Below are 11694 nucleotides of genomic sequence, written 5' to 3' on the forward strand. Positions count from 1 at the left end.
TTGTTCTCTCATACTTATGCTTGATGTCAATGTGATACTCGCAAACCATTTATCTATATCTACACTAATTATAAGAGACAAAAGGTTCCCTCTCCTATCTTTGGGATGCTCTATCTACCTCCAATTGTCACCTCATTACCAGTGTATTCTCCTTGGCAAGGGCTTGATGGCTTCCGCTGCTCCGTATGGGAGAGAGAGCGTGCGTGTGTGAGAAAGGCCCAAGGGCCAGAGCAGTTTTACCCAGGCGGAAAATTTTTGATGCCGACGAGCAGCAACAACCAGAGTACTTATTTTTTTGTGTTTCGCAAGAAGAACCAGTACTCAGGCATTGAGAGAGAGAGAGAGAGAGAGAGAGAGATGGATCGATTATTTTTTCATGACCGAGAGATGCTGCTGATGTGCTGCTTGTGCTAATGCATACACAGAGAGAGGCATGTGTCTAATACAGTTGCTGCTAATGCCTACGCATAGATAGACAAAATTATGTTGTGTGCTATCTATGGGAGCGCGTACTTCTACTACTATTATCTTTATTTGCTGTACTATTGTTTCTCATTTGTACATATGTGTGTTATAAAGATTGTTGTGATGAACAATAATAAACAATATTATCTTTTGCAAAGTTGTGTTCGAATGAATGATTCATATTCCAATTATATTGTTTGATATACATGAGGATCGTAAAATTATGTGTTAGACATGATTTATACTAAAATAATAATATTGTCTATTGTCCCTTAGCAATTACCTATAAATTAATTAAAGACGTGATTTACGCAAGGGCAATTACCTATAACATAAGTAAAGATATCATCAAGTTAATGGTAAAAAACAGAATATAAAAGGGAAAAAATAAATAATTTTATGTGAGAAATAGAAAGTCAACCTTTCATAGGCAACAAATTGTGATTCTATACGCATGTGATATCTCAGATACGTTTTCCCTGGCAAGTTATCATAAATCACAAATTTGCATCAATTAAATATGATGTGAATCAATTCGGTTGATCATGGACCGATTTTGAGATGTCTGTTTCCTTGTTTAATAAAGAATTTTTAATAGGTTGCTGAATATTAAAGATCTGACAAATATGTCACCCACGGGGACCTAGCTTGCCAAAAACAGACATTCAAATATATTTCGTTTTCCCGCCGCCCTCAATGCTTATAAAAACAAGCCCTGCTGCACCATATTTGTCTTCATATATTTCGATATAGGAAAAGTCATATCCTACACGACAACCATGGTAATCTCATATGGATCGATCACCTCTAAGAGGGTGATGGCGTCGCCGCCAGCTCCTATCATCAGTCAATCCATCACCCCTTCGATGAACAGGTAAGATATAAGATCACCTCTACTATTTGCCATCACTTGATAATGTTTTATTTTATTGAAATAATCACCATTGTTTTGTCTCCTGATCTTTATCTTAGAAGTTGTAGCGCATGGCATACACTAGAACATATTAATAGGCTTGGCGACTAAAACATCTTTTGTCGGCTTGTTCATCTTGTATATTAGTTAAAACTAGATGGACAGTGAGTCTGAAATACATAAATAGTTTTTTTATTCATTCAAAATATTATCTTGCTATAACCAAACCCCGTAGGATATACAATTTTTTTCCATGGCTCTGAAACACCCCGTCCAAATATAACAGAATCAATCTACGCATTATATTGCGAGATGCAACCCCCAAAAAAATCGCCAGATGTGCAACAGAGGGTGGTGGAAATATTGTACTGGGAAGGAGGAGATAATATGATGAAGTAGAAAAAGGAGGACAATAAGAGGAAAAGGAAGAACAAAATAAGTAAGAAAAACATGAATAATATGTATAAATTTGACATGCTTAGTGTTGGGCCACTAGAATGTTATGTTCCTTGTCTGTTTAATTTTATGCTCCCCTTGCAAATTAATTTTACTTCATCCTTTTGTTTTATTCTACGCACAGGAACTTAAATTTTCATTGAGTCCAAATGGAGCACATATATCAGAACTGCTGGATTATTCAAGCTAAGGTCATGTGGAAGGCTCGCATCAAAGAGAATGGCATGGGAAACTTGTACCTTCAGTGCATACTACTCGATCGGCATGTAAGGCATTAACCATCTACTTTATAGCCTGAATTTTCAAAATATAACAGAAACAAAAACATGTTTCTTTGCACATTGTTTTTATGATTCATAAAACTATTTTAGGGAACACAGATGGAAGAAATTGCGTACAACAGCCAGACAATCCGTTTCAACAGCATGCTACAAACCGGTAGGACCTATGATTTCAATCGCGTCGGGTTCAGCCCCACAAAAATGCCAGATGGACATTTCTGGTACCTAGACATGGACTTTGTCACCACACTAAGTTCTATGACCGAGGTTTGGATGTCGGCACAGCAGATAACGTCGGCAATTTGCCCACCGTGCTTCCCACAGTTTGGAGAAATATTTGAGCTACGGGACAAAACCATCGTTGGTGCATCATCTTTACATTTGTTCTTGCATATTACGCTGTATAACTCAGAGTCTCATTGTGATTTCAAATTGGCAGATGTGGTTTCTATCCTTGCATACGTTGGTCAGATAGAATATAAGTGGGGTTCAATATATGATCGCCGCGTCCCTTCCCTCGAGATTGGCCTCATGAACTTTCAGTAAGCGCCATTGTATAATTTGAGATTTTCATATGCTTATTTTTGTAATTTTATTGTTGCAATGATAGACTCACTTTTGCATTTGTTTGTAGACGGCAGATAATTTTCTTACGTGTACGTGAAGAACACGTTGGGCGTCACTTCTGCCATTTGCAATGCACTGACAATCTGTTCGAGAAGCTTGTTGTTACTTACATACAAGTAAATCAAAGGCATCGATGCTTGCAAACTATGAGGGAGAGCACATTCATCTTCTCTCCTAACATTTATGATGGTCATCATTATCTACAAGGTAGGGGCTGCATTCTCTTTTAAATTTGTTTTGAACGTATTTTTTCTGTAATACTATGTCACTACTATATAACACTAATTTTTATTGTAGATATCCATGAAGCCAGCCTCATGACATATGATGAAACACGTGCATACGTCAACGGTGTTGTTCAAGCTAGGAACAATGGACACTAGAAGTATCCCAGATGAAATTAGAGCGGCCTTGAGGTTTTTGGACGGCTGACTATGCACTAATGCATATTGAAATGTCGCAAATAAATGGCTACTACAGTTTGAGAATTCTCATGGACCTTTGAGAATTATCCTTTTGCCAATATGAATAATGTATTCTACGTCTACAGTATACCTTGAAAAAACGTAGTGTTCCGTCTTTTGTCTTACGTCGTCGTCCTTCGTCCGTCTCTCCCCCACCCTTCCTTGTTGGAAAAACTAACTAAGCCTTATGTACCTCGTGCAATCCCAACGCAGGCATATACACGTACATTTAAAAAAATTATGATGTTTTGGTATTATCAAACTATCCAAACTTTATGATGTTTTGGTATTATTGAAGTTTGGTTTTACTACCATATTGTTGGTTTATTAATTGATGTTTATTTGAATTTTAGTTCCTTCTAAATTGAACATTGCCCTCTGGCATGTAATAATTTTGTAGACGCTCTAGCATTGTTCGGGGCCAATATGGGGCAGGTACCCTAGACCTATGACCGGGTGCTGTCCCTACCTTTGCCCAGGGTTTTGTTGCCACCGATCTTGCTCGGCAACTTAAGGAAGTGAATGAAAGTTTTGCAGTTCAAAAAAATGTTTATAATGCCCACGGAGCCCAATGATTGAATCAATAGGGGGAAAGATTTATTAGAGGAAAGCCACAGGGGCACACCGTTGAAAATAGGGGGGCAGATTAATTAGGGAAAGACATCAGGGCCCATCGACTAAATGATGGGGATGCAGCGATTGCTTTCCGTGTGGGCATCGAGCGTTGCAGCGATCGCTCGCGAAAGAGTATATCCTGTTTCTTTCTATTTTTAGATTGCGAAAGTTATGGGGAAAGGGAGGCATATACTAGGAAACATTTAATATGTCTCTGATTTATCTACATAGTGCAACCAAAATAAAGATCTTGCCTTAATTTATGATAGTTTTTTCTTATGGAAACATGCAAGTAAGGAACGTTAAGGGGCACCTTCCTAACAGTTCAAGCACAATTCCCTACGACCATCATCTCTGCTCAATAAAATACTACGGGTCCTGACTTCACCGTCGTCCACTAATCCCTCCCTCGCTTTACCAGTGCTACGACAGAAGTTTTGCCCCGGTAATGGAAGCAATGCCGATTTTTGGGGGAGTGCGACACGTAGTCTACTTCATGTACAATTTCATCACACTTTCCTCAAACTCAGAACAACTAGAGTAAGTTTTCATATCCCTAAATATCTAATCTTGTTTGCACTTCATCGTCTAGGTCCAGTGCCCTTTATATGTATAATTTTTATATAAGTTACCGTATAATTCCACCCCAGTCACTCCCAACAATATTGAACAAGTGATAAACTACTATGATAACACTGCAATCTGTTAAAGTTTTTGCTCGTGCATAATATAAAAATACTTAACTTACGTAGAGACTGTAAACTTTTTTAGGTCATTTGATGTGATATATGCTATCGTTAAATTAGTCATATGTTATAGACACCAACACAGTTGAATTGTTTGAGTTTAGGTTTACTTAAACTTATGACTGTTATGAACCTTGTTCTTCCTTTTTACAGCACAATCTGGATTAATAGCCCCCGCCCATTCCCTATCGAGATTAGCCTACGGATCATCCTAGACACCATCAGAGGAGATGGAGTTGTCCATCCGTTGTGCTTCAATCTTGCCATCCGTAAGATTACTACCGACGCAGCGGAGAGGAGCGCAGGCACCAGCTCTGTTGGAAAGACACATTTTTTCAATTTGGGATTCCATGAGCAAGCACGGGCGCTAAGGCAGACTTGGTTAAGCCAAGAACAGCGCACCTATGCGCTGATTAACAATGTCGTGCTTGAACCTTTTCCAAGATACGACGTGTTTCATACCCCTACAATTGTGAGTTTTATCATTGTTATAAATTAGTTTGGTTATTTTGTTTACCATTTACCTTTGTCTACCAAATGCAGTATAGTATCCCACTGGCACACGTGGATTCTTCATATGGTCTTTTAGCAGTGAAAATGGAAATGGAGAGGACTATCATGATTGATTATTCGAACCAGGCTTTATTTCAGTTTGAGGAGGACTTCCATGACACTGATCTTCAGAGGGAAGCCCTTTTAGTGAAGCAAGAATTGAGCTTTGTCTTGCAACAGGAGGCCCCTGATAGGAACAACCAACTTATGGAATGGCCCGAACAAGAGAATATTCATGTTTCACCTTAGCGGTACTGTTTTAAATTTTTCTTAGGTATTAGTGTGTGCTCTTATATAGCTATTACAATATTGTGTTTTTTTGTGACAGCATGGACTCCGGATTCAAAGTTTTACAGGAGATGGCCCATCTGTATGAAACCATCGGGAATGACATGGTTCAAACATGCCTAGGAATGATGTAAGTGCATTTGTAATGAGGTTACAACTTTCATATATTTGCTAAATATATCTTCTGACTATTTTTATGCTTAATTTGAAGGATCCAATAAGTCTCAGGAAGCGACTAATGTTCCAGATGCTGATGGTCAGGGAGAATGAAGCAAAGGACAACATTCCAGATCAAGTTAGAGCAGCGTTGAGATTTATTGGTGGCTAAGGAGGATTGCTGCATCGATAAATACCTAAAAATAAAGTGATGTTTAGTTGCTTGCTAGGTAATAATCTGTTTGAATGCCTGTGCTGATCAGATGATCAGATGACATTTTCTGAAATATTTATATAGTTTAAAGAGTGATTGATGGTGGCATCCACTAGCTATGTTGGTTGTTTATTTATCTTTCATTCTATCTAAATTTTATGGTTGTAGACCAGACTAGTGTGGACCATACATGGTGCTCCAATTGAACCGGAGTACTTTTGTGTTGTACCATGGCAGGTTCACAACATACTAAAAGTAGACCAGGTGATGTTTTCAGACATTCCGTGCCTCGCATCATATACTACCTCGTATAGTATAACTCCATCCATACACGCACTATTATACTATACGAGGTTTTCTTCGTCGGTAATAATCACATTCCAGCTAGAGAATAGTCAATAAACATATGACGTTCATACGACACGTACCTTGCATATATTCTTTATTTTTGAAGTTGTCCTTGATCTTCCTCTCTCGCCGTTGCCTTTAATTCCAGCTAGCTAATAAACACTGCTTATATTTTTTGTGATCCTGAATATAGTAACAAAAATGAGAGATGAATGTTTTTTCTTATTGATCAGTACGTACAGTAAAAAACCAAAACCACTTTAATAGTAGATATGTTAGTGTGCACGCCGTGAATTTTCTATTGCGATACAGCAAAGCAGCTAGCACAAAGCAGTGAGCGACCAGCAAAGTAGGAAGCATTGAACAACTAATAACAACAAGCAATGAACAACTTAACATCAGCATCATCAAGAGCAGAGGATGGTAGGGTAGAAGGGGGAGTGAAAGGTGTTGGCTCCTTGCTATTGCCTGTTATCAGTTGCTGCTGTATTGAAGAGGAGGAGGATTAGCTACTAGAGAGGAGGAGGATGAGGATCTGCTGGCGAGGAGGGGAGGAGGATCTGTTTATCTTACATAATTTGTGCAAATATCATCAAGCTTAACATATGTAAGACCACTCACAATATCACAATACCCCCATACATATATAATCCCAGGATTGCATATCCGGTGCAGTGATTGTTCGACATAAATAAGAGTACAGGAAGCTACTACTACTAAGATACTATACTAATCAATTCAAATTTTGTTCAAGTTTCTACCGTTTTGTCGTTTAGAGGATGTACCTGGCTGGCCAAATTCGCTGGAGTCTGCTCTGTCTCAGATGGGCTGCAGCAGTTCCACGCCCCCCTTCTGACCCATGCCCCCTTGCAAAAGATCGATGATGCATTAGGTGCATTTGTGTTTTGATTGTGCATACAACAAAATCAGAAGGCTGTTAATTGCCATATTTCAGAAACAAAACATTTAAGATTATTTGTTTGTTAATTTAACTTTTTACACGTTGAACTGATTAAATACACATAAATTATATAGAAAGTTCATGTTTACCTTTTCAAACTGAACAATAATAAAAATAGAATCAATATTTAAATATACATATAAGATATTTTGTTTTTATATGGCATGCAATCAGCAACTTCTCTGCCATGATCAGTTGTTTATTTAATTAATACAACAAATTAATATTTTAGTAAGTTCTGATTTCTGACATCTTTTCTAATTTATTATGAGGTGTGCGTATGATGAAAAAGGGAAAGATATCTGTACCATACATAAGTATATATGGTAGAACTGGAAAGATATCTGCTTCCCAGCCTTCCCTTGCATGGCCTACCTATATATGTTAACCTCCTCTGCCATCCCTCACACCCCTCCTTACTCTCCCTTCGCCCATCACATATAGCAAAGCATCAAAATACCCAGACTTGGAGGACAAATTCCGGAGGAGTACCTTCTGTAAGCAAGGAGCACCAGGAAGGCACCATCCTTTAGGTATGAAAATTTCTGGATCTATCTATTCTGTAAAAGTTTAACAGTTATTAGATTAGGATCATGCTTGGTCAGGCATACCATCAAATTCCAAAGAAAGAACACCATTGGAGATAGTGCCAGGTTATAAAAATATCATAGCCAATACAATTGATTTTAGATCTAATAAAGCAGTCCTATTAGGTGGGCTGCAACTGAATACAAACAGTTCTTTCAGATATTATAGGCTAACAGTCTATTCTAGACATCGCAAGTGTGGCATACACCTAACTTTTTAACTTATGACCATAGTTGACTGCCTAAATTTTTAATGAAATCTCATTAATATATTTGAGCCAGAAAAACAAACAATTAACTTCTTAAGTGTTTCAACATGCCAGAAAACAAACAAATATAATCATCTTCTGAAGATATATATCATCAGAGTCATAATATTAAGTCATTACTGCAGTGTTTTCATAGAAATTGCATGATGAAAAAATGCTTCGATGGAATAGTCTAAAACTATTCACAATGGATATGTAATACTCCAATACCAACTACATTATCAAGATATAGCAAGTAATACAATGAATATAACAAATAACAAAAATATTCTAAACCACCTTCTGGCCTACCAAATGAAACAAGCATTTAAAATTTCTATCGGCTCATAAATCATAGCTTGCAGACCATCACGAATTAGAAACATGTCGCCAAGATTTGCTTGAATTATAAACATAATAAACATGTTCTAAGATTGTACTGCTCCTAATGTAAACAACATAGCTATAAGTCCATGTATAAACTAATAATAAAGAGTTAAACTATATGAACGATATAGTAAAGGAAATCAAAAACTCACTTGCACATGATCTCTTGAACTGGCTCCCTTCATAACCCTCCATCAAATCAAACAAAATAGCCTGCAGGAAATCAAACAGTTACAATGAAATGGTAATCCATCAAACAGATTATTATATTAAGCTACAGTGTTCAATCAGTTAACTGATTATATAATAGAAGGCCAGCTGAATATACCTTTGCAGCACAAGTGCTGCTCGGAATGATGTTGAAGCTGGCAGCCCTTCCACCTCTCAAGTACTTGCTGGAAGGACCATCAATAGTCTTCCGGGTTGCTGTAAATTCAAATTTCAGCCACACATAAGCATACAATAGTCAAATATAGAATATAAAATGTTGAAGAAAAAACCCAGTGTAATGCATTACCAGTCATGGCATGAACTGTGGTCATCAAACCCTCAACGATGCCAAACCTGTCATTGATAACCTGAAAGAAACAAATTATCAGTATACCATTCCCAATATTGGTGGTTGGTTTGAGCAGCACAAAACTTCAATGATAAGCACCTTAGCAAGAGGAGCAAGGCAGTTAGTGGTGCAGCTAGCGTTGGATAAAATGTCGATGTCAGATTTGTATTCCTTCTCATTGACACTACAGACAAACATGGGAGCATCCTTGCTGGGAGCAGAAATGATGACCTTCTTGGCACCACCCTGAAAGTGGTGACACAGAAACTAATTTAGTAAAGTATACACAAGAAAGGTTCAGGTACCATGAAATGGAAAGTGTGAAAGAATGTTCCTTAATGTGAGCTGCAACCTTGTCCTTGTCAGTGAAAACACCGGTGGACTCAACAACGTACTCAGCACCAGCAGCAGCCCATGGGATCTCCTCAGGGTTCCCACATCAGGACATTGTATGATCAGCCTGTGTACTTTACATGGAAATCAACTGCATGGCCACAAAAATGTGCGGTAACAAACCTGCAGCCAAACATAGCAACCTCCTTCTCACCGATGAGAAGGGTCTTGGAGTCCTTCACCTTAACTTCATGGTGCTTCCACTATCCGTTGACAGTGTCATACTTGAACATGTAGGTCTGCAAGTTACAAACACATAATTCAGAACCATAATATGAGACAATCAGTAGCGCTATGCTTTAATTAAGTACTAACTGGCACGGAGCCTGCATGTGTCTTATTTAGTAAGATAAGAGAGAATACTACCAGGTGTACATCTATTATAAATACCACAATGGAACAATAGTCACTGCATGGAACAAATAGATTCCTCAAATATGGAACTACGTAACTATTCTCCACTGAAGTGAGGAATATAACGTATGCATAAGGCACTTGCAAAGAAGATCTAAAAGTCGTTTCCCAAAACTGATGATACAGACAGACATGTAGCGACATTCACTAGATTCATATACATCACTATTTAACTGTGCTTATGATTGTGTAGCAAAGCATCAGCGTGTAACGAGAAAAGAAAATCCAATCATGTTTAGTACAGATCTAAGCTCACAATCCAGTGAATATAAACGGGTGTCCCATGCACGAATCCAAAACGACCCTACCATACGTGCCCTTAGATCTGATAAGCTAGGAGAATCGAGAACGATACCATGTAGTCGGTGGTGATGAAGGGGTCGTTGACGGCGACGAGCTCGACATCAAGGCTCTGGAGCGCAACCCTGGCCACAAGCCTGCCGATCCGGTCGAAACCTGCAGCGCAAAGCAAACATGCATCCAGTGGCGGAGCGTGACAAGCAATTAAGGGGGGGGGGCAAATTTCTAAGTGAAAGCAAAATATGCATGAAAAAAGATGTGAATCATACAAAATTACATGGTAATTGAGCACATCTTGCTTCTTCCATTCTCTGGCAGTCAGGCTCATCAATTGTTTGTTGCCGACTCATCGTATTCCATGCATATGAAGTAGCAAGTAGACGGAAAATCTTAGAGATGCCAGAAGATGCAACAAGTAGAGGGCAAATCCAACTAGCAAGCAAGCAGTCTGATGCAGCAACAAGCAGGAAGCTACTCGTACAACAATCGATCAAGCTGCTTGTACTAGCTACCTAGCTTTGTACGTACAATTAATCAAGCTGCTTGTGCTAGCTAGCTATAGCTTTGTACATATGGAATTATGGAGTATGGACTACACAAGTTAATCGGATTGAAAGGGAGTCATCCACCGATGGCCGGGCTAAAACACTTAATATATATACCTCATATATACGTATACTAAAACAAATGCAGTTTGTAAGGGGGGGGGGGGGTCACGACCCCGTTTGGCCTCCGCAAGGCTCCGCCAGTGCATGCATCCATCAGAAAACGAACCCACGGAAGCAGCCAACAGTCAACGAATCCAACTCAGGGTCCGGATCCACTGAATATAAACGGGTGTTCCATGCACGAATCCAAAATGACCCTACCATACGTGCCCGTAGATCTCATAAGCTAGGAGAATCGAGAACAATACCATGTAGTCGGTGGTGATGAAGGGGTCACTGATGACGACGAGCTCGACATCGGGGCTCTAGAGCGCAACCCTGGCCACAAGCCTGCCGATTCGGCCAAAACCTGCAGCGCAAAGCAAAAATGCATCCATCAGAAAACAAACCCACGGAAGCAGCCAACAGTCAATGAATCCAACTCAGGGTTCGGATCGTTGTACCGGATCTTCTGGTGTGGCAGATCGAGGCACCCCTCTTCGGATCTGCGCAAGGTACTTGCCAGAGATTAGCACCGCCGCCAATACGAACGGCGACCAGATCCAGCACCTGTGCCTGGTTGATGTTGCTCGATGTGTGCGTCACCATCAGTCGCACACGAGTCGCCATAGACTGGTGCGCTGGTCGGCTGGCGGAGTCGTGGTCGTTGCGGGCACGGCGACGTGCGCGACGATGCGGCGGGGGGAGGTGAGCGGGTTAGATGTGGCAACTGGCGAGCGAGTGGAGAGGAGAGGGGAGGGCCTGATGCGGCAAAAGCGGGTGAAGGAGCGCGGCCGCTGGCTCGTGGACGCGCACGGCGATGCGGCGACGGAGGGGAAAGGGGGAGTTGAAGTGAGTGGAGTGAGAAGTGAATGGGATAAGGTTTGCGGGGGGGGGGGGAGGGTAGGTGGCCACGAGTTTTGTGGGAGGCGGGGAAGGTGGGTCGTCGCGCGGGGGAGGTGCGCCGTCGCGTGGGGGAGGTGGGCCGTCGCGCGGGGGAGGTGCGCCGTCGCGTGGGGGAGGTGGGCCGTCGCCTGTGATGCACTTGTGTTGGGCCTGGCCCAGCCTTTTCT

General features: G+C 40.4%; 1 protein-coding gene across 1 annotated transcript in view; it reads right to left on the reverse strand.

Annotated features, from left to right (window-relative positions):
* The window catches only part of LOC123090033 (glyceraldehyde-3-phosphate dehydrogenase 3, cytosolic), a 39305-nt gene extending 28075 nt beyond the window's left edge, over window positions 1-11230 (reverse strand). The window contains exons 1-11 of the mRNA XM_044511522.1: window positions 11170-11230; window positions 10030-10130; window positions 9384-9463; window positions 9202-9304; window positions 8967-9113; window positions 8826-8886; window positions 8637-8734; window positions 8461-8521; window positions 7579-7646; window positions 6911-6991; window positions 6206-6308 (exon numbers count right to left, since the gene is read on the reverse strand). Of these exons, the coding sequence (XP_044367457.1) occupies window positions 7642-7646; window positions 8461-8521; window positions 8637-8734; window positions 8826-8886; window positions 8967-9113; window positions 9202-9304; window positions 9384-9463; window positions 10030-10130; window positions 11170-11230 (717 nt within the window). The 3' untranslated portion in view covers window positions 6206-6308; window positions 6911-6991; window positions 7579-7641. The remainder of the gene's footprint in view (window positions 1-6205; window positions 6309-6910; window positions 6992-7578; window positions 7647-8460; window positions 8522-8636; window positions 8735-8825; window positions 8887-8966; window positions 9114-9201; window positions 9305-9383; window positions 9464-10029; window positions 10131-11169) is intronic.
* Window positions 11231-11694: the final 464 nt, after the last annotated feature.

The sequence above is a fragment of the Triticum aestivum genome, chromosome 4B (genome assembly GCF_018294505.1).
Source record: "Triticum aestivum cultivar Chinese Spring chromosome 4B, IWGSC CS RefSeq v2.1, whole genome shotgun sequence".
Classification (NCBI taxonomy): domain Eukaryota; kingdom Viridiplantae; phylum Streptophyta; class Magnoliopsida; order Poales; family Poaceae; genus Triticum; species Triticum aestivum.